The 23,681-nt window shown below is 37.4% G+C and overlaps 1 protein-coding gene across 4 annotated transcripts in view; it reads left to right on the top strand.

The window, feature by feature from the left end:
* The window catches only part of TFDP1 (transcription factor Dp-1), a 47,354-nt gene that overhangs the window by 12,156 nt on the left and 11,517 nt on the right, over window positions 1–23,681 (top strand). For all 4 annotated transcript variants that reach the window (XM_080359937.1, XM_080359938.1, XM_080359935.1 and 1 more), the window contains exons 3-6: window positions 2,529–2,595; window positions 17,043–17,149; window positions 22,114–22,235; window positions 23,481–23,646. In XM_080359937.1, the coding sequence (XP_080216063.1) occupies window positions 2,529–2,595; window positions 17,043–17,149; window positions 22,114–22,235; window positions 23,481–23,646 (462 nt within the window). The remainder of the gene's footprint in view (window positions 1–2,528; window positions 2,596–17,042; window positions 17,150–22,113; window positions 22,236–23,480; window positions 23,647–23,681) is intronic.

Genomic DNA, 23,681 nt, shown 5'->3' with positions numbered 1-23,681 from the left:
TTTTAACTGCTAGAGCTGAACCTTCAGTAAGACACTGGAATGGGAAGGTGGCAGAACTGCAACTGCTTCGTCGGTGTTGTGGTTCCTGAGGGGATTCTTCTTGTTCAGTAATTGCCATTCTCTGAGTTTTCCCAAATTGTTGATTAAATGCAGTGTTTTTCCCAATGTTCGTCGTCTTAGTGACTTGTGTAATTTTAGTCACATAAAAGTGTGAAGCAGGACATGTAGTGTACTAACTTGACCCTTTGTAATGCTAGGTAAGATTGCGGTTTTTGGATTTGCCTGTTAATTGCAGTAATATTAATCACTGTATAGTTTAATTATATAGAAGGAAACTTGAATAGAATGAGATTATTTGATGCTTCGATAAGGTGGTTGGTTGAATACTTAAGGATAAAATTAATTAATAGAAATGGTTGTATGGGAGACCATTCTGGTTTTAAAAAAATAGGAACAGACCAATAAATAATTGATTACTGGATTGCCTAATTTGCTAATTACTGAAATAATGTTTGCATTTGATACTTGGATTTGTTGAATATCACAGCTTAAATATTTGGGTTTGGATTATGACTGTTACTGATGTGAACATGATGCAAGTTTGCTTTTGCATGTTAAACTGATGTATGGAATGAATAAAAATTATTAAATTCCCATGCTGTAAAATGAAAGGCTTTACAGATTAAACCAGACATTTTCTTGGCAGTTCACTAATATATTAAATGTCTTCCTAGTCTCACTGATATTTGATTCTCAGAGAAAAGAGAATTTGCAGGAAGCCTTAAGTACAAACTCCTTCTTTCTACTGTTGAATAGAAAATGAAGTAGTGCATTTAAAGAAATTATGATGATGAGACTGCACGTTCTGTGTGGTTTAACACTCCTGTTGTGAAGTTGAAGTGGAATGGGAATATAATGTAACACTTAACAAAAATGCATCTTCATATAACACGTAGGATTCCAGTGTTCTAGAATGTCATATTGCCATAGAATGTAGCTCTAGTAACATCTTTGTAGCTTTAAGAACATCTTTGTACATGATACTGATTTCATGTTGATAAGTATACCTTACCTGATATAGTGCGTTGCCCTTCTGAATTATGCAGTAAGTGTGATGAAGAGTAAGGCTTATAAGAAGCTGTGGTGTCTGGGAATAGGGCAATACAGCTGTCATTTGTGCAAGTGGAACTTTGAATCCCTACTGTGGGCAAGATGAAGAACAGGCAGTGTTTGTGTACTGGTAAGTTGATGCAGTCTCCTTAAAACAACACTATTTTATTACTTTGGGGGTGAAAATTAGGAGAACAGAACTCCCCCAGGCTCTTCATTCTACCCATCATTTCCGTTGTCCCCTCATTTAAGTTTTCTTTGTGCCACCAGGTCCTCATTGCTGCCATAATATTACAGGCCACTGCTCTTCACTCTTCCCATAGCAAAATTTCTCTTTTGCTTACTTGCCAGCCTGTCCCCCGTGCTCAGTCATCTTCTTTTCTCCCCTCCCCTTTCACTGAGGAGAGAAAGTTTCCCGTTTTTTCAAGTTCCATGCCTGTCTTAAGAGATCATTGCTGTCATACACCTGTATAATAACAGCACCACAGCATCCTCTAGTGGCTTAGTTTACTGAACTTCTGGCACATCGTAAGTAGGGCTCTTCAGGTAGATTTCTCAGGGAAAAGCTTTGCTGCTGGCTGAAAGCAAACCATTTCATTGTCTCTTGAAGATCTGTAGTAACCTGCAAATACTAGCTATGCACAAAATGCAGGTAGGGACTTTTCAGCCTCTCTGACACCACATCCTAAATTATGGTTAAGTACAAGTGTTGACTTTCTTGCTGTTCCTTCTAAATGGAAGCAGTCTGTGTGTCCTGTGTTCATTTTTTTTTTTTCAGAACTGTTTTGTCTGTAGAGAACAAGGAATTACTGCACGAAGTGTTTTCTATCAAAAAATTAATAGTATTTAAAAAAAATTACTTCTACTGTGAGCTTTCTCAAAGGATGGTGATTATAAACATATATAATCCTATAGCTCTTTCACTTTAGACCTTTATATTCTGATCTTTTAAAATACTTAATTGAAAAGCTCAAGGTGTTTCTTCTTAATGCCTTTTTGTCTGATTAAAATGGCTCAAGGCACTCTATACCACTTCTACTGTTTTTGCTATAATGTTAACTTCTGTGGTGGGTAAAGAGTACCTACACACAGAAAGGTGTAGTCGAAGGTGTCATTGGTTTTAATTAGAAGGGTATTGAGCTGTCTGTTAAAACAGTACATGTATACTGTAAGAGCTTAGGACACAAAACAGCAAGGTGGTTGTAAACTTTTTCTGCTTGTGTTTTAAGAATATGTTATTTATTAAATCAACAATTTAATGTTTGGCAAATACTGTGCCATAAACAGTGCCATTACGTAGTGGCAGGTTTGTGACAAAATGTGAGTGGTAGCAGCAGAGACTTCTGGTACGATTTCTTTCATCTTTAATAATAAATGTCTGTCTTTGTAAATCTAATAAAAGTTGCTTTCTTTAACAGGCTGGACTAATTGAAGCCAATGGAGAGCTTAAGGTGTTCATAGACCAAAACCTAAGTCCTGGAAAAGGTAAGAACACAATTTTTAGTAAGACTCTTTCTGAGTTTTCAGTTGTTATTGCTTATTACTGACTTTAAGCTGCTTTCTCAGTATAATTTTTGTAAAGCTTTTCTTAAATTATATCTTACATAATCAGCAAGCAAACTGGAGATTTTCTGTGGTTTATCATTGCCTCTAAATGGCATGTGAAGTTCAGTGATGGCTTGTCATCTCATATGTGATCTTCTCGTTAGTATACCAGATGGTCTAAAACACCTTTTGGGGCCCTGTGTTTTACCAAGTGGGGAAAATGCAGGAGTGTAGCTGTTTAAAATGGGTTATGACAGTTTTTATGGTAGTGCATCCACACTAGTGCAAGCCTGTCTGAAATAATATTTTGAGCAGAACTGTTTGGGACTTTCAGATAGTGGCTGTGCATTTATCATAGTGTAATGTAATCAAGCAATTTAATAAAACACAGGGTATAAGCTTGAATTTGATATATAAGCTCAAAAACTGAGAATATCTAAACATCTGGGGAGTTATGTGCTGCACTTTACAATAGCATAGTTGGGGAGAAAAACCAGGAGCACCACTGAGTTCTAGTCGTCTGCAGTTCTGGACAGCTATATGATATAACCTCTTCTGTAAACTGGTTCTGCTGTATATGAAAATTAGATTTATGTCCCCTGTATTCTTAGGGGAAGCCTGTTTCCATAGTGAGACTGTAGAACTACTCTCTGACTTCCAGTTAAGTGTATTCTTGCCAGTTCATGCATTTTGCTGGTGGCAGTTTATTTTTAAGCTTAATCGTTTTCTCCAGTGTGTTTACCTACTCTTTATAAATAACGATTGTGTATCTTTAAGTCTTTAGTTTGACAGGCCAACTAGCCATTGTTTCCTAGATTCCTCATCAGATGAGCTCTTTGTCCTCTGGATTTTCCTTATGGTCATAAAGAATGAGTCTGTTTGATTGCTTTCATCAACTTTAATGAACAATGACCCAAAGTAGTATATATGACTCCAAGTGAAGCAGCAGTGGTATTTGTATGGAGGTATCAGTAATTTTTCTGTGCAAGGTCACGTTTCGTTCACAACCATCTCACAACAGATTTTGGTGAAATGGCCATTTTCCTTTATTGCTTCCAAATGATGATGGTCTGGTTTATTCCTGTGTGTGACAGATGGCGTGCTTCGATAGGCTGTACTAAGTAGGGTGAAATTTATTAGGTCAGAGTCACTTACTTGTCTGATGCTCTTTGTAAACCTCACTGTTGACAAATCTATGGTCTTTATGCGCTGTTGGATTACACTAGTACTCCCAGATTAACCTGTAGTCCAGTTCAGGTGAACTCTATTAGTATTCTTGCTCTAGTCTTTTATATACCATTTCAGGAAACCCCTTCAAGAATTCATTTGCACAACTTCTAATTTCTGTCACCATCAATTTAACCAACAGTTTTTCTAAGTACATCAAGTATTTCAAGGGAATCTCAATAGCTCCTCTCTTTGACCTTTACTTGTCTAAAAATATACATTGCTTTAAAAAGGGGGGCTGTCTGATTAATCTGCCACTACGTACTTGATGGAGAAGCCACTAAGGGTTGAATAACTGACACTCACTAACTTATCCATATGTTACACATTCCTGGACAACAAAAGTGTGCAGGTAGATTACCTGATCCTTAACAGCTATACCATTTTCCCTACCCTCTGTGGGCAATAAACCAGATGTTTTTGTCTGGGACATTTTATACCCACATAAGATCTGTGTCTAGACCTTGTTACAGTCAGTGGTGAGCTAGTCAAAACAGTGCAGTCTAGACAGCAAGAATTGGAAATGTGAATCTTCCATTATTACGTAGCTCTTAAAGTAGAACTGGGCACAATAGAGGCCGTTTCATTGCTTGTAGAATTTCTCAAATAAATTCAAGTGAGTAAATAGTTTATTATAGGCTTGCAGCTCCTCTGGTTTTATTCTCTATGTATACCAACATGAATAAAACGCACAAACTAAGCTATCCTTAATTAATTTTTGCACCTCATTGCTGCTAAGGGGATTTTGTAAAGTTAATGGACAGCAGCTAATTCTTAATATTGAGAAGAAACTGTTTCTCTTGGCTCAATTGTTTTACATTTCTTGCCTCTAACTTGTTTGTGTTTTATATGCAGGCTCTGTTGCCTTAATAGCTTAAAATAACATGTTTTGTCACTAAAATATTCAGGTGTGTATCAGAATTCATTCACTAAAGTAGTACTTATTTTCCTTTGCCACTTTTTCATAATTTTTAGGTTTTTGTCCATACTTTAAATGTAGCAATTTTAAATGTAACAACTCCATACAAAAGTACTGTGTGCTTTCAAAAAGTAGCTGTCTGCTTTACATGCCATTATATCTGTGGTGATGAGGAATGACGCATACAGACACAGACATACATGGAGACACAGAGTTCTTGTTAGCAGCGAGAGCAGAGCCAGGCAGAGCTGAGCTGACTTTTATTAACAGTTCTCAATTTACAGGTTTACAGATACGGGCCTGGACCAAGAGATTAGACAGGATGTTTTTTCAAAATAATTTTGTTGCAAACACACCACACTCATGTTGTGACTGTTTTCAGTCACGTTCCCATGCATATCTTGTGGGCGGCGCTCTGACCCACTCATGCATGCACCCAGGCCCAACCCATCATGTGTATGAGGGCGGTTTTCTGACTCAAGATACCATTCTCACTGTCCTGGGCTATCACTCCTGACACTCATAAAACACATACTTCTGTATAACCTGTCCAAGGTCCTTTAACTGGAACCACACGTCCTGCCATTCCCACAATATCAAAAAGTCTATTCCTCTGATGTCTTGCTAAATTTGTGCAAAATTTCTTGTTATTTCACAATGAAGAGGATTCAGTCCATAGCAATAAATAAAAACACAGAGTAAGCTTTCCACAGGGTAGCAGTTTATCTGGTGTGCTTCTTGGGATTAATTGAAGGACATCAGGAAAGAATCTTTCTATTCTCTCATGGTCATCATTAAAAGTGGGATTTTTTTACTTTTTTTTTTTTTTTTTCCCCTCTTCAGATTTGTATTTCTTAAAAGGAAGAAGTCTTTTCTGGAAATTGTAAGGCAATCACACTAAAAGTTTGAGAATACATTGCATTATTGATAGAGGATCAAATCTCCTTACTGTGTCAATTGAGTGGTTTGCTTAGCCCAATCTGTTAATGCAAGAATCTGACTACTTTTTGAAGTTCATTCCCTTTACACTTTCACGACACTCAAGGTCATTGGATTAATAATATCGGAGGGTGCATTCCAGCAACTTTGAGAAATATAGCAAATTAAGAGTTCCACCTCAACAACGAAGTTGGGAGAACTTGCTTCATTTTCCACATGTTGTGTGGAAAATGTGGTGTGAAGGGAGGAGGAGTTCAGGTGTCAGAGAAGTACAGGTATTATGGGAGTAATAGAAGACAAAAAATTACTTATTCACTGGGTTATAAGGACATCAGTGCAAAAACATGATTTGGGAGAAAAAGAGCAGTATATTTTTCTTAAAATGCTTCTGTAACATGTCACCAAAGGTCTGTTAGGTGAGTATGGGACTAAGTAGTAGGTATATGAATCAGCTATGAAAGATAAGCAAAGGTTGACCCTTCTGGCCAAAACAAGTTATTATGCAACAGTTCTTACAGCCTGCACAGCTTCTGCTGCACAGAATAGCATGTGAATGGACTTACGTAAACTTTCAGTCTGGACTGGCAGAAACCTGGGTACCGTGAATAGGTCATTTTTAGACTTGAGTTTTGTTAGGGTATGTAGCTGTTTTTTCTTAGATAAATAATGAAAAGGGGGTATCAATCATCTTGTGATGTTGAACAGTTACATTGCACATCGTCTTGCTCAAAAAATCCTAAAGCTATAGAATCTGGGAAAGAGAGGGTGTGTTAGGGAGTTATCTCTGTATGCAAGTCCTCTCCTTACATGTTTTTCCTGGTTATCCACTAATATGAATTGTCAGAAACAGACTGCCAATCCAGACATATTTTTTACTTCAGTCTAATTCAGTTTGGAGAGACTGGTCTCAACCATGAACTCCAGATTAGGATTTTTGTTTTTAAACAGAGAGTGACTTTATTTAAGAAAAGAAAAGAAAATAGTAAAAAAAAAAAAATTATGCATGTAATTTTTACTAAATTGATCATGCACATAAATACCATTCTAGAAAATGCTCTAAAAAAGCCTTTCTTCAGAAACATCTTTAGTGTGGAACAAGAGGATATCCGTCTTCATATGTGGTTTAAATGAGCTGGAAGGTTGTATTTCCTTCAGTGCTTGTGTAACCGCCAGAATAAGTTGAGTGTAAATTCACCTGTGTTCTCTGATATCCCTGTGCATTTTCATTACTGGAGTGTAACACCGTCTTTAGCCCTGAAGAAACAGCGTTCTGTGGAGCTGCCTGAGCAAGGTACAGGTTTTCCCTTGTATTAAGATGATACCATTAGCACTGCTCACCAGAGAAGTATCTTCTCTCTGCCTGCTTTTGTTACTTCAATACAGAGAATTTAGTCTAGAATGCTAATTCTTACAGCTGAATCTTGGGAAAGCATCAGTGAAGTAACACACCATTTCTATCAACCTGTTTGATAGAAGGCCATATTGATTCCTACATCTTACAAATGTTTCAGAAAAATACTATCTAATTAGCTTTCTTCTTGATGCAGATACATATGTTTGGGATAAATTTGTTTCCTGTTTGAGTATGTGCCAGTCCTTAGATGAGGAAACTTGGGTAATACAGGTTTTCAGTGTGTTTGGCTCCAAGGTGGTGCTGCTGAAAAGCTCTAACTTCTCCTGGAAGGACATGGGGTATGACATTTACATCTTAGTGCAGCTTTCCTGTTAAGTGCAAGGTCTGCCAAGTCTGTAGTCTGGTAGGGTTTAAGTGGCATAAATCCCTAGATTTGGTCTAGAGTGGTTTGATACAAGCATGACTGTGAAAGGTTTGGGTACTTAGTAACCAGGAAGATGGTTTTCTGATATAAATGTTCGGGACAGAAGTAGCAATGTAATGTGTAGAGTGAGAAGGAAGGATTTTTGTTTCAGGAGATCCTAAGTAATGTCAGGTGGTTTCAGAATGTAGCTTTGTGAGTCTGTTAACATGCACAGCAAAAGGTAGCTGTGTATCCAGATGTCCTCTCACTGATGAACTCTCATGAAGCTACTTGGTTTTATATCTGCCAGTTGCCCTGTGCCATTGTATTTACTGTCAGCTTCAATTATGACATTGTGGAGGAATGCTAAAAGCCATTGGAAGCAGTTGCAAGTTTCCTTGGCTCATTCCAAAATATCCAGTTGCAGTTTTTCCCTAGTGCCTCAATTGCTGAGAAAATCACTACACAGGGCCCTTTCCTTTGGCTGTTACCCTAGATTCAGTAATGGGTTTTGTAGAAGTTGTGCCTAAATCAATCTAGTAAACCCTCCAATTGTAATTGGAAGCAACATTTATAAAAATGTCAAAGGTGACGTGATGAAAGACTGTAAGGGCACCCAAATTGTGATTTATAACTATTGCTTTTCTGGCAATCATAAAAAGAAAACATTGCTTTATCAAAGGCAGAGTAAGAGAGCAGTTTAATTGTGGAGTGAAATTCCAAGTTGACTTGATGGTAATTGCTTACTTCTTGCGTACCTTGGTTACGAGGCAAGGATAATCTCATTTGGATATTTTGATTGTTATTTTAGTTTCTTTCCATTCTGGGATTAAAAAAAAAAGTGTTGATTCCTAGCTTTGTTTTGGTGTATCCACTAGCTAACAGCTTAAACTTGAAATTGCTAAAATTCACTCTGATCATGGACTTTGAATGATGATAATAATGAGAATTAATTTTGAGGATTAGCAAATATGTGTGGGTTGGAGGGATGGAAAGAAATTTGAATAAGCACTGAACGAGTAAAACTTACATATGAGTTTGTGTCTTCTAATAGTTACTAGGCAGTGAATTTTAGAGACTTCGAAAATTTACTGTTCAGGGAGGTTGCATTTTGAAGAAAACTGCCACTTTCTGGTCCCTTGTTATAGTCAAATTAGTGTTGATATTTAAGGATTAGATAGAACACTGTTGAATTCTGATCCTGCCTCTTGCTTGTGAAGATGCTTGAAAGAAATTATCTCCTTCAGATGAGTTCAAGGGAAAAGATAACCAATGATATTTAACATTCTATTGAAAGTAAAGCTCTTAAATTAATTTTAAAATTACTGAGAAAGAAAATTTGGATCTTCTGTCATGCCAGTAGATGGCACTGTTGGTATGTGACCAGAAAATACTTATTAAAAGATGTCTTTAGCTCCTTTTATCTCTTACACTTTAAAATATGGTTTCACATTTTTTGGACAAAACTTGTTTTTATTTCAGATTTGCTAATAGAAAAAAATTGAAGTCAACTGTGTAAATTTTTAAGGTGTATTGAGACTCTGACATTTCAACAATGCCTAACTGTAAGATTATCGTATTCTTTTTATTTATATGACAAGAAACTTCTGCAGTGTATTGTTATTGTTAGTTCTTTTTGCAAAATCTAACCCTTCCTGATTTTTGGCAGTGAGTGGAATTGTTCCTCTAGAACAGAAGTAGAGATCTGTTTCAGGGCCCATTATTCATACTTCAGCAAACAGATATCTGAACCTTGGTTATGAAATTCTTGTGTATTATAGCAGGTGAGGTAATTTCAAACTATTATTTTTATTATGTAAAGTCAAGCTCAAGAAGTAAAAATCCTGGAAATAGGAACGGTATTTGGAAAAGTCTAAAAAGACTTTTTAAAATCCTAAAGGTATGTTGCACAGTTTCCTAGTCATATCTGAGGATGATAAGAATCATACCTTTTATACATATTCTTATACATATTATTTTATACGTATTCTGTATATTTGTGTAATCTGATAATCTAATCAAGTTGATGCTGTTGTGGTAAAGAGTGATTTTTCTCCTAGGTGGTGTGGCCTGGATAAAAGGCACTTTAAATGGCACCTTTAAACTAATGTTTTGATCTTAGCTGTGTCTTCAAGACTCCTCTTGGAAGAAAGCAAGGATTCAAGCTTAGTGACTTTGGGTCAGTTTTGTAAAGCAAAATGCACTGAAAACACTATAAACAGTTTTGAGGGAATTGCTTGGCATTTGATTTCCTATTAGCTGTGGAAGTTTCTGTGGTAGCAGAGAAGCCCTGTGAAAGTGGGCAACTGAAACTTTCAAGTGCGTGGGATAAAAGACTCTGAGGCATATTGCTGTCACTTTTATTGACGGAAGCCCAAAAAATTGATAGAATGGTAATTACAATTAATGACAGATGGTTTACATGTAGCTCATCTTGTAGGTCTTGCATTTTGTGTATATATGTTTTTTTCATACTGAAAACAAATGCATTGCCTTGAACAGAATTTAAAAAAAAAAAAAAAGTTGGAAAGCTTCTACAAACTTCCAGTTCTGAATTATTTCAGACTATAGTTTTCCTTTCTGTTTGCAGGACATGCAGATGCTTTGCTCTTAATTTACTAGGGAGGAAGGCGCTACTAATAGCATACTGAGCTGTCAGCTGCACTTAAAGACTAGTTTTAGTTCGCATTTTGTTATTTAGGATTTTGTCTGTTCTAAGCAGTTGGTTTGATGGGCAGGTTTGGAGCTGAAATTAGCTTTGTCTGTATTTGCTTTACAAAACAGTGACAGTATGGAATTTTGCTAGTGGTGTTGTAGAATTCCCAATCCTTCTCCTGCTATCTCTTTAGTCACACACACACATAAAAAAAAATCCACATATGGTAGACTGCCAAAACTGAATCTACAACGTTTTCCAGATAATTGTAATTTTCATATTATCATGTATCAGTCATTTGCATCTCAAGCAGTACAGGTACTCTGGCTTTGTATAAATTCTATTCCTATGAACTTTTTTTCAAAATTCCCAAAATAAGGATTGTAGTATTCCAGATGGCACTTGGCCTTCTCAGAAGTGACAATCACAGTGGAATCTTGTGTCTGTGTCACTTCATTAAATTTTGTTCATAGGAAGTTTCACTGGGCTTTTTTTTGGTCTCCTGAAAGAGACCTATTGGGCTCTTCAGCTGATACCCTCTTAGTTATGAGTTTATCAGGTTGTTGATAGTAATGTTATCTTTTTGAGAGCATAAGTCATATTTGAATTGTATTCAGACTGGCTTAATAATATTGTTGCGTTTGAGTTCTATAGCTGTTGTTAAGCTAGATACCAACTGCTCTGTTAAAACCATCAATTTCAAAGCTTACATAATTAAGACAAAATGTTTGTAGAGTTCATAAGAGTGCTTATAAGCAGTTGTACTGCAAAATGTCGTCTGCAAGGTTAATTTTCTTTAGGCTTTCCTTAAAATAAGCCTTTGCTCAACTGCTAACCTTTGATCACGTATTTACTTACAAACTGGTCTGCTGGATAGAGGTTGGTTGAGATTGTTGTAGGAGACGGTGTGAGTTACTTCACGTTCTGACAAACCACTCCCATTGTGCATGTTCTTTTGGGGATGGTTGTAATCAAAAAAGTGCTTGCAAAATTAACTTCTTACCGGATCTGGTTCCACCATATATGATATTGCTTCTGTGCTAGAAGACAGACTGATAAGTCTCTGTATGTTTGAAACGGCATTGTCAGGAAACTGACTTGTTTTTCTGTTGATTGTTGTTGTTGCGTCACTTCTGTTGCTCTTTCTGCAAGTAAAGAAAACATATCTACAGATTGCACCAGAAAATTAATGGGATTTCTGTTCCTGAGGCAAGGAATACCTCAGCCCAACCTCTTTGATTTGAAATACGGAAGTCAATACTGTTTCATGAACTGGAGCAGTCAGCTTTTAGAGAGATCTACTGCTTTGTCTGCAGGGAATGCTCCTTTCCCTAATTTTAGATGTACTGTCTTTTGCTGTGACATCTCAAGTCATTTAAAATGTTCATAATTGGCTGTATTGCTAGTCTGTCTTAGTGCTAAAATTCTGCAAGAGAATCCTTCTTTTTGGTAAAACTCTTTTGAGTTTGTTTTCATATGTAAGCAAAGGTCCAGTTAAAGAGTTCTCCCCTAAATGCAATTAATAACCAAAGAAGGCTGTTTACCACATACTCTGAATTAAGAGAGCACTTATCTGAAATTGTTTGTAGGCAGATAAATAGCAGGCTTTGTTAAAAGGTGCTGCTGGTCTTGCTGTGCAAGTTTTATACAACATTACTGTTTGATCGCATCTGTATCATTATCTTCTGTTTGGAGACATTCCAGAACTTTATCGTGATGAAGTTCCACTTCCCTTTAGGTCTAATGATTGCTTATAAGTTGCTAAGACTAGTCTTCCAAACTAGTGTTTGGGAGACTGAGAATTTAAGCATAAGTTATGTAGTTCTGTATATTTTTTTCCTGCTTTACATGGCCTTTTCCCATGATTTTTGAAGTCTTTGGAAGAAGAAAAAAAGAAGTGTCAGGAACTAGCAGTATTAATAATGTGTTTGTTTTGAAAAGGAAGAAGAGCTGGTGCCAGGGAAGCTGTTTGCAAACTTGAGGTTTAATTTTTGCGTGCTACTATGCACACCATATGTTGGTCACAAAGTACAGGATTATTTGGATCGCGGTGATTGCTGTAGGAATAACAGTAATTAACAAATGATTAGTAAAATTCCTTTGAGAAACTGAGCTGTCAGTCACTTGTAAAGCTAAGTTAATAGAATTATTTCTGCTTGTATGCTTAACAAACAAACAGGAAATGCACATGCACAAAACCACTATGAAACCAGAGCATTATGAGCCTTTGATGAAAAATGTAGGTGTGGTCAATGGGGCAGAGTCTGGTTGGAGGCCTGTATCTAGTGGAGTGCCTCGAGGGTCGGTGCTGGGGCTGCTACTGTTAAATATATTCATCAATGACTTGGATGAGGGACTAGAGATTACTATCAGCCAGTTTGGTGATGACACGAAGCTGGGAGGAGTGGCTGACACGCCAGAAGGCTGTGCTGCCATCCAGCGGGACCTGGACAAGCTAGAGAGCTGGGCGGGGAAAAATTTAGTGAAATAAAATAAGGGCAAGTGCAGAGTCTTGCATCTGGGCAGGAACAACCCCAGGTTCCAGTATAAGTTGGGGAATGATCCGTTAGAGCAGTGTAGGGGGAAGGGACCTGGGGATCCTGGTGGACAACAGGATGACCATGAGCCAGCACTGTGCCCTTGTGGCCAAGAGGGCCAATGGCATCCTGGGGTGTGTTAGAAGGGGGGTGGTTAGTAGGTCGAGAGAGGTTCTCCTTCCCATCTACTCTGCCCTGGTGAGACCACACCTGGAATATTGTGTCCAGTTCTGGGCTTCTCAGTTCAAGAAGGACAGGGAACTGCTGGAGAGAGTCCAGCGTAGGGCAACCAAGATGATTAAGGGAGTGGAGCACCTCCCTTATGAGGAAAGACTGAGGGAGCTGGGTCTCTTGAGTTTGGAGAAGAGGAGACTGAGGGGTGACCTTATTAATGTTTACAAATATACGAAGGGTGAGTGTCACGAGGACGGAGCCAGGCTCTTCTCGGTGACAAACAATGGTAGGACAAGGGGTAATGGGTTTAAGCTGGAACATACGAGGTTCCACTTAAACTTGAAAAGAAACTTGTTCTCAGTGAGGGTAACAGAGCATTGGAACAGGCTGCCCAGGGAGGTTGTGGAGTCTCCTTCCCTGGAGACATTCAAAACCCACCTGGACACGTTCCTGTGTGGCCTCATCTAGCGGCAGGGGGGTTGGACTAGATGATCTTTCGAGGTCCCTTCCAATCCTTAGCATTCTATGATTCTATGATATGAAAAAAAATGTTTGCAGAACAGATTAATGAGAAAATAGGAGGATGCACATGGGCAGAGACAAATTGAAAGTACCCTTTCTTAAACAAAACACCTCCCTTATTTATTTCTTTTTTTTTTCCTATTGTTGAGCAGTTATGCTCTTTCCTGTTTAGTATGGTATCTTTTATAGATTGACTTTGCTGCGAACTGTGAAGTGTGTGTTACTGTTCTCACAGTTACATTTGCATTTTCTTGCTGGTCTGTTCTGTAGACGGAGACATACCTTGCGGTTCCTGTATAGAGCCACATTGGTTCCGTTATATGAATTAACTGTGGCAGAGCACTACAGGTAGTGTTAATGTAATTAAAAACTTTAGATGGTGTGTACTCTTCACACAGATGTTTTAGCTGCAAGATACCTGTTTGTATTCATAGAATTGAATTAATAATATGTGGATGCTGGAGGCTATCTAATCTAACCTTACAAACAAAGCAGGGCCAGCTTCAAAGCACAAAGCCTTCAGTAGCTGAATTTTTCTGTATATCTCCAGGGAACCTCCTACACAACCTGTTGCTGCACTGTATCTTTCTCATTGTGATTTTTTTTTTATTTCCTCATGTCTGGTTGGAATTTGCTGTGCAGCAACTTATGAGTGTTGCCTCTTTTACTTTTTTTGTGTCCTCTGTCATCTCTGTAACTCTCCATGTGATAGTTGAAAGCAGTGATAAGATTTCCACGAATAATATCACTTGCTCCACATTAATCTTCTCTTCCATAGGCTGCACACACCAGCTTCTCCTTATACGTCGTATGCTTTAGTACCCTGGCAAAATTAGTGTCTTTCTGCTGACTCTCTCCTGTTTATTAATGCTTTTCTTGCACTCTGAGCTCCAAAACTGAACAGAATAATTCAGGTACAGGTTTAAGAATGTTGGAGTAAAGGGATTTAATAATTGATTGCTGTACTGTTCCACATGCAGCCCAGGATGTGGTTAGGTCTTTGTGAGCATAGGGGTGTACTTCTGGATCACATTCATCTTGTTGTCTGCCAGGATCCTCGGGTCCTTTTCTGTACGTCAGCTTCCTAACCACGCAAACCCTGACCTCTGCTGTTGCCTGGAGTTACACTATCACAAGTGCAAGATTTTTGCATTTGTCTTTGACTGCTTAAATGTTTTTAAGAAACTATACAATCACATAAAAAATTCTTTTTAAACATACCAGAAGAACAAAGTCTCTGAGTACATCTGAATAGTAGATAAATGATCATGACGATTAGGGAGAGTCTTATGGCAATACTGTTCTTTATGATGTTGTCCTATTGAAGTTTTGGTAGAAGTTTTTGTCTTAACCATTCACGTTATCAAGTTTTTCCTAAAAGTCATTGGGGCCAGAGAATTATCTACCTGTGAATTCTTAAAGGACCTAGCAATGGTACTTCCATCCTACTAACTCAGTGTATGTGTAATTCATATAGTACTAGAAGGATAGAAAGCAACATGCACTGCACCAATTTTTGAAGGACCCAGGTAACTGCAGATGAGTAAGTCAGACTTGTGTTGGGCAAATCAGTTGAGTGCATAACAAAGAAGTAGTAGACTTATGGATGAATGTGATAATGGGCAGAAGTTAACAAGGTATTTCTAGAGGGAGGGGAAAAAGGGAAGTTATGAAGTTATGTCTTTTCAAAGTCATGCTTTGAAAAAGTCAACAACCATGTAGATAAGGGTTATCTAATCAGTATGATGTCCTTGAATTTCTTAAAAATAACAACAAAAAAACCTTGATTATCAATGTACTTAATCAGCCTGTTACAGCAAGTACGGTCTCATAGAGTGAGACAGTCCTCCCATGAGTTAATAATTGGTGAAAACCAAACTAGATACAATAAGGACCCCAAATGAGCTATTAGCACTCAAGAAAGATCTTGAAGTCACTGTAGGTTGTATTACGAAAACATGGTATTGATATTTGGTATGGAACAAGCAGACTGGATGTTGCTAATTATTTAGAAAAGAACAGGTAATAAAATAGAAAATCTGCTATGATACAAGAACATTGTACTCCTTGTCATGAATTATGTGTCCATCCCTGTCCCCTGCAAAAATAAAGGGTAGGAGAACAAAAACTGTCAGAAGTAAGGAAAGATGATCAAATAGATGAGGATACTTAACCTTGGAAAGTGGTTACAACTCTGGAAACATAATCTTCATATTGCTTTGTTGTTTTCAAATCATGAAGGAGGAGGTTAAAAAAAGACCTGTTGACCACCAGGAAGCTGTGAAGAAGATACATAAACACTAATAGCCAAGGTAGTTTAGATGACTTTACTGCATTCTGTGGAGAGGAAGCACACACATAAACAGGCTGTGATAGTGATAGGTGTACTTGAAGGAACAGAAAGGCGTAACGGACTTACGTTATGGACTAGATGGCTACTGACTTTCAGAACAAACATTGGAAGTTGGTTAATGGAAGAATGACAGACTACTGCATCCAGTTCAAATTTGGTCAGCCGAGAAAGGGTGAAGCTATTAGTTTGACATGGTGTAGCAATAGCAGCTAGGAGATACAGGCCTTTTGGAAAGCAAGGGCTTAAGCAGGATTTGAATTGTTCCAAACTTTATCTGTAGACTACCTGAATGCATAAGAGGGCTGGTAGGCCATTAGGGCCATTGCTGATACAACCGTTGTACAAATGCCTTCTTATTGCTTCTGTATTGGATAATGGGAAAAAGGAAGAGGAGTAGGAGTAATGCCAAGGCCACTTTGGCTCCTTTAAAAGTAAGCTGAGCGAAAGAACTGTTACACCTTTCAACTAACAACCAATTGGCAGCGGTTTCAGGAAAATAAATGTCTCTGGTATTTAAAGACTTGTTTGTTCCATTATTCTTTTTCTGTAGTTGGTGTTTGTTTCTTTGTTGCTTCTTTTTTTTTTTTCTTTTTTTTTTGTTTTTTTTAAATAGAGGATATCTGACTTGAATATTTTTGTAGTTGAAGTTTTGTTTTACATGGCTTAAGACTTGCTAACCTATCAGTGGTGATTGTGAATGGCTTATGAAGAGTGAGAGAGCAGCTTTCCCTGCAGGGTTGGACTACTGTGTTGCATGTATTTTGCTTGGCTATTGGATTCTTGAATTCTTGGACTCCCTACCTTCAGCTAGGAGGGAACACTTAGAGCAAAGCTGGGAATATTCTCTTGGAAAGGCCTGTGTTAATAAAATTTTATCTCCTGTAGACCAGCATGCTTCAGAAGAGTATGTCATATGCTGGAGTGTTGGATATGTTTTTCAGGGGGTGTGGGAAAATATTTCAGTAATCACAAAGGATAAGGATAGGAGGGGATTATATTTTCTGTCAGATGCCTGTTACCTCTAATACTCTGTTTTGAGAGAAAAGTTGGGAGTACAAGGAATTAAAACATGTTCATACTAGACGATTGGGCTATACCATTAAACAGGAGAAAGTTTGAGAGAACATAATTCAATTTTGATATATTTTCTAGCTTCAAATGTGTAAATGAAACATTTATATTGACTGTCTATGCAGTTCAGAACGAGTTTCTGTTAATACGCGTTGGTAGTATAGGTGAAACTGGAATTGCTGAAATAATATAACATGGCTGACCAGAAACTCTCTACTTCTGTTTGTTTTAGGAGTTGTTTCTCTACTGGCTGTTCATCCTTCTACAGTAAATACCCTTGGAAAACAGCTCCTGCCAAAAACATTTGGACAGTCTAATGTCAACATTGCACAACAAGTGGTAAGGAGACTTCGTGGGTTTTATATTGCTTGTACGATTCCTTACACATACTGTAAAGTCTGACTTGTAGCTTGATAGTCTGTATCACTTGTTGCGGGCAGATAGTCTAAGCTTCTTTCTAATTTTAATAGACTTATGTTAAAACAAATGTTCTTTTGCTTAAAGAAGTACAAAGGTGACTGTCAAATCAACATGCAGATACCTAAATATTCAGGTGGCTTTTTCTTTTGCTAGTCTTGCTACTAAAAAGCAGTGGCTCTTTCAGATTCTGCTTTGAAATCTGACATAGGGAAATGTAAATTAAGTCCATTAGCACTTTTTTGTTGAGATGGTAGTTAGGTGGAACAAAATTGAAAACAGGGCTACATTTCTTAGTGGTTAATTTGCATAAACACTTACTGTGATCTTTGTGTGAGGTACATGAAATTAGAGGTTTCAAAGAGTCTAGTGTAGTGACTAATATATAGGTTGTGAGAAGTCACGTTTGTAGTGATCAAATGAAAATTTGGTGATCTGAGAAGAGTTGGTCTCAGTTTGTCTTCTGGAAAAGCAACTGAAATGGCATATATCTTATATTTGGGTTTCTTGATAGGAAAGCAGTTTCCATCTGCCTTTCCCAGCTCTAAGATCTAAGGAGTGGTTTATAACTGTGGCTACCTGGAATCTGTAAACTGTACCACTTTAACAGCACGAAGATTGTGACGGTCTAGTCCCTCTGCAGTAGACACTATATCTGTATAACTGATTAGCTCTACTTTGAAGCTGTTATCATGCTCAGATAGCTGCTCTGGTATAGCTGTCAGTTTGAAGAGGGAAACAAAGACGACGAAAATCTGCAAACCTCCTCCTCCTCCTGTGTTCTTAATTGAATTGCAGATCCAGGATCACTATGTCTAAGTCTTGAGCTTCACATAATTTGAAGAGACTGAGATAGACTGAAGATTATTGAATAATGAAATGTCTGTATAATTGCAGATCATTCACTGTGCTTTATTTCCAGTAGTGGTGGTGAATTAACTACTTCCAGCAGCCACTTGGAAGTTAGACTGTATCAAAACGAGTTTAACTGAATGAAATTACTCCTTCATCAGGCAGCGTTTTGTCAATAAATTTCCAAACAAGGAAATTCAGACAATTTAGGCGTTCTTTTAATTTAAAAAGAGTAAACACCAGTAGGAGGAGAATGTTTTAACTATAGATCATGGGCCATAATGGCATAGAGTGGGGGGTCCCTTCTGGGGATTATTTTGTGTTTATACTTAAGTTTAATATTGAAAATGAAATATTCCTCCAGGTAACCCTCAAAATCTTAAAGTACCAAAACCACACAATAATAATTAAATTACAAATTGTCCGATGCCTTTTTAGACTTTCAAGAATGATTATGTACATACAAATTATTGTGCCTGCCATTACAAGTTTAAATTGATGAGTCCTCATCTATATCATCTATGATTAATTTTACATGGTAATGTTGTTAGAATATGAGCCAGCAGCATGCTCAGGTGGCCAAAAAGGCCAACAACATGTGGGGAAATAGTGTGGCCAGCCCCTCACTATAGAAAAAATACTGAGGTGCTGAAGCGAGTTCAGAGAAGGGCAATGAAGCTGGTGAGGGGTCTGGAGCACAAGTCTGATGAGGAGCGGCTGAGGGAACTGGGGCTGTTCAGCCTGGAGAAAAGGAGGCTGAGGGGAGACCTTATTGCTCTCTGCAACCACCTGAAAGCAGGTTGTAGCATGGAGGGGGTTGGTCTCCCAAGTAGCAAGTGACAGGATGAGAGGAAATGGCCTCAAGTTGCACCAGGAGAGCTTTAGATTGGATATTAGGAAAAGATTCTTAATGGAAGGGGTTGTCAGACACTGGAATAGGTTGCCCAGGGAAGTAGTGGAGTCACCATCCCTGGAGGTGTTGAAAAGGTGGGTAGATGTGTCACTTAGAGACATGGTTTGGTGGTGGGTTTCACAGTGTTAGGCTAACAGTTGCGTTTGATGATCTTAAAGGTCTTTTCTAACCTAAAGAATTTTTTCATTTTAAATATGATTCTGAAATAATAGCTACTCTTAATGGTGGTTTTGTTAGTATGATTATTGTGGAAAATTCAAGTTCGCAGTCATGATTTTTTTAGCACTTTAAGTCTATTCTTAACATACTAGCAATTTTTTTTTTTTTTTGTGAAATAAAGAGCATGTCTCAGAATATTTGTATTGGCCATTATTAGTACAAAATCATATGCTTAGCTGTATGTAACTGAAGAGGGAATGGACGTTTTATTTTGTGTAAATATATAGAGAAAATTGGGGTAAATTAGAGTTGACATTACAATTCTGAAGGACAGCAATAACTATATTTAAAAAAAAACAAACCTCTAGAACCCTGAAAATTAAGAGGATATTAATTTTCTGCCAGTGAGCAAAATACTCTTGGGGGAGCAGAGTTGAGGAGTTGGCTTTTGACTCTGCTCAACTTTCTAACCTTTGAGTGGTAAAATGAGTTTTTTAATACTTAAGTACCTAATTTTCTGAGCTGGCGTGCTTTGTTCGGGTAGTCTGATTTCTGAGTACTGTCCCCGTATAAGTTTTTCTGTGGAGTACAGTGAAGTGGACTCTGTGGGCTGTCTTGCTGTTCTCCATTGTCCAGATTGTACTCTTAAGGAGCTAACTGTAATCTTGTTTCTCTTTTGCAATGGGGAAAATTTAGAGAAACAACAGATGCTTCTTTTTTGGTTTTTGCTCCTCCCTCTCCCCCTTCACCATTTCCTCTGTTTTTGGTAAAACCATCCTCTAATTCTATCTGTAAGCTTTCATTTTGGGATGTTCCTGGTGACTCGATACTGCTTAACTATTTATATTAATGTCATTTTCTTTCAAAGTCAGGGTTGTTTATGAAGTTGCGAGTGAAAGTTATGGGTATTAACATTTCTATTAAAGAGCAAATAATACTAAGTAATTATTTAGAAGATTCGTCTAGACTGTAAGATCTTCCTTAATAGTGATACAGTAAAGTGTGTAATTCTGGCTAGTTTGCAGACTTCTGTGAGTTAGAATGGGAACACAGAGCAAGTTTTGAATGTACTAAACAGACTTCACTTTTCCACTCTAGAAAGGAGCCTGTCAGTTTGTACAGCCTTCCATTTATTCCTTTGTACAGTTGAGTATTTCAAGACACAACTGAGTGCAGTACACGTCCAGGGCTTACTGCTGCCAAATGGTTTTTCTCCCAGCTTTAATTCTACCCCTTCTCTTGTACTGGCTTGGCTTTCATCTTACTACGCAGTCATACAGATTCTAGATGTGGCAGCAGAGTGATGGTGGGGCTGTTTGTGGAGTTGGGAAGCTAGGGAACAGAGTAGGACCGTCTAATTTTAGCCTATGCAAGCAAGATGTTGAATCTTCAGTCCTCTGTAGCTGCATCCTAGACAATAAAAATTGGCAAACAGCTTTCCTCTGTCTTCTGTATTGTCTACATTACTTGAATAGCAAACGTGTGATTTTCACAGTCTTTTGAGACCAGCCAGTAGCAGAACTGATAGTATTTTATTTCATTGGGAAAAAGTGAACTGGCTCACATATGTCCTGTGCTTGTTTGGCATCCCTTATCCTCATTCTGTTTCCCACAATCAAAATTTTTGGTTATGGAAAGTAGTAGGGGAGATTAATTGACTTTCTGTAAGAATCAGAAACATTTTAAGTATGGAAGTAAGCTACTGTGAAGAGGAGGAGGATCTAAGATTTTCCAGCTGTCAGGGGTGGATGTAACAGACTTGTATGTTAACTACTCAGAAAGGTGGCATCATATAAAAAGACAGTATTTCCAAAGAAATGTAGCTGTTTGTCCTTCCAGGCAGCTGAAATCAACAAACATCTAATAGTCACTAGACTGCCTCTTGCATTCTACATGTAAAGGTTATTCAAATTTTGGTTCATTTTAACTTTCATACATAAAATGTTTCATTTGGATTTTGTTGTTGTTGTTGTTGTTTTTTTGTTGTTTTTTTCTTTTATTCTTGTTGAGGCAAAATAATTGAAGCTAGCCTGAGGAAGAAACTTAACATTTTGTTGGTGAGGCAGAATGTGGCTACAGGAAAATGTGCAAGCTTGTGGGTCGTTATGAGTGTAGGTTGATGTTTGTTTCACTTACCTGATGTCAGGGATGCAACCTACTGTTTCCAGTGGGAAGTACATGTACCCTCAAAAAGTAGGCATATCTTTCTGCAAAATGTAAATCTGTACAGTATCATTTTGTTTTCCTAAATACTCATTCTCTAGAAAGTTGCGTGTATAACATTTCATAGGTTAAAAAAAAATCATCTGCGAAAGTGGGAGTTCTGCTTCAGCTGGTTTTGCAGATCAGGAGAGCATGGCTCTGTGGGTGAATGAATGTGTGTATTACTTATGATCAAATTAGCACATCTTTGGGACTACTTACCTGTAAGCTGGAACACCGTGTTCAGCTGAATGTATGCTCCTAACGTGTTTCAAATGGGATAGTTCTGCCTAAATTGGTCTCACTCGCTGCAGTGATAAAGAAGGTTGACCCTTACTCTTCCTCACCTCTAACATACTTGTATTGTGGTTTTGGGTGTGCAGTAATAGAGACTAACTGCAGGAGAGAATTTGGCCTTTTTATTTACCCTTTTTTTTTTTCTTTTTTTAGGGGGATAGGTGTGTTGTATGCACTTTGATCTTGTCTAAGTTATTGCAGGACAGTACTAAGAAATCCAGCAAGCATGAAAAGCTCATTTAAGAAGAATAAAATACAAATGCTTATTACTTAGGGAGTGCTCTTAACTATATAGTATGTTATCTGAAGGTTTTTATGCTAGCGTATATAAAATTAATGCATCTAATCAAGTAGGTAGACCAGCATTATCCATGTTTGGATAATGCATCATTTGAATAATGCAGCAACTGAATATCTTTGAATACTTACAGTCATTTTCTAAATAATTTTATCTTTATTGTAGGTTATTGGTACACCTCAGAGACCTTCAGCGCCAAATACTATCCTGGTAGGAAGTCCACATACACCTAACACACATTTTGTATCACAGAACCAGACTGCAGATTCTTCGCCGTGGTCTGCTGGGTGAGCAAAATAAAAGTTACAAAGCATTAATTGTTCTAAGTGTTCATTGTGATACTGTATGCACTCTTCAGGCTAGCAGTGTGAGAGACATGGTCTATTTACCTTTTCCATCAAGAACACTTCAACATGAAAGTATACTGTACTAAAACCAGGCGTAGTCACACAAGAATGAATGCTCCCTCATTTGTCATAAAAACAACTAGAATATTTTCTGTAAACACAGATGGATAATCTCACATTACTTACCTTTAGAGAATTTAGCTGCTAAAATACACGGGAATTCATCTGACTTGATTTAGGTTTTGATTTGACATTTCTGTTTTTCTAGTGTATTTAAAAAAAATAAAGAACATTTCAGATTGAACAAATGTATCCTGAAGTATCATTTGAAATAAGAATGTAGTTCTTACTGGAAAAAAGTATTAGATGCAATTAAAGCATTTTTTTTTGTTTGTTTTCTCATGCAAGCTTGTTTTTAAGGGTCCCTTGTTAAATGTAGTTCCTTTTTATTATCAGTGTCTTTTAACGTAAGTAGATTTCAACTTTGGAATTATACAGTGAAATCAGGTGTAGAGAATTGAGAGTTTTCATCGTAGATACTAATTTTGTTCATACTTACATTCTTCCTCAAGTTACAGGGAACTTTAAAAGATAAGCAGAAAACTATTATACTTTATCTGTTAAAACTTTGTTACAACTTCACATACTGTATAACTTCAAATCTGTGTTTTAGTAGTATTGTAATGTTTAATGAGTTCAACCAGTGTAAGACTTTGTCTGTTCAGTGATTATTGAATTTATGTGAAACAGTGCTTAATCAATCTTAATTTTTTGTGGTCAAACTATGGACAATTTAAATAAAAGAAACACAACAAAAAAACCTTCAGAAACATTATTTTCTGTAATGCACTTTTCATAGTTTGGTATCTAGCCCCACATACCTTCTTGTCTTGAAGACTGGAAGGTTTTATGTACTTACTTCTTTGAGGAGTATCCCTGTTGTTAACTTCTTATCTGCTAGTGAAGCTAGCAGAGTTCCCAGAAAGATGAATTTGTACTGTGTTTCAGCATCAAGATGTTAGAATTGTTAATTATGGGGAAAATTACAGAGGAAAAATGTTGGGGAGAGAAATTCAACAAAAGGGAAGGCTTGGTTTTTGCAGCAGTATGCTTGTATGTGAAAAAGAGACATTAAATATTCCAGAGTTCAAATCTTCTTAAAATATATATTATACGTATATTTAGGAAGCGGAACAAAAAAGGAGAGAAGAATGGCAAGGGTTTACGTCATTTCTCTATGAAGGTTTGTGAGAAGGTACAAAGAAAAGGAACCACCTCATACAATGAGGTGGCAGACGAGTTGGTTGCAGAATTCAGTACCACTGATAATCACATTTCACCAAATGAATCAGTAAGTATATGGGAGGTCAGTGACATGTGAACTGA

The sequence above is a fragment of the Nesoenas mayeri genome (assembly GCF_963082525.1).
Source record: "Nesoenas mayeri genome assembly, chromosome: 1".
Taxonomy (NCBI): Eukaryota; Metazoa; Chordata; class Aves; order Columbiformes; family Columbidae; genus Nesoenas; species Nesoenas mayeri.
The sequence above is the reverse complement of the archived record's forward strand: the minus strand, read 5'-3'. Positions and strand labels throughout refer to the sequence as shown.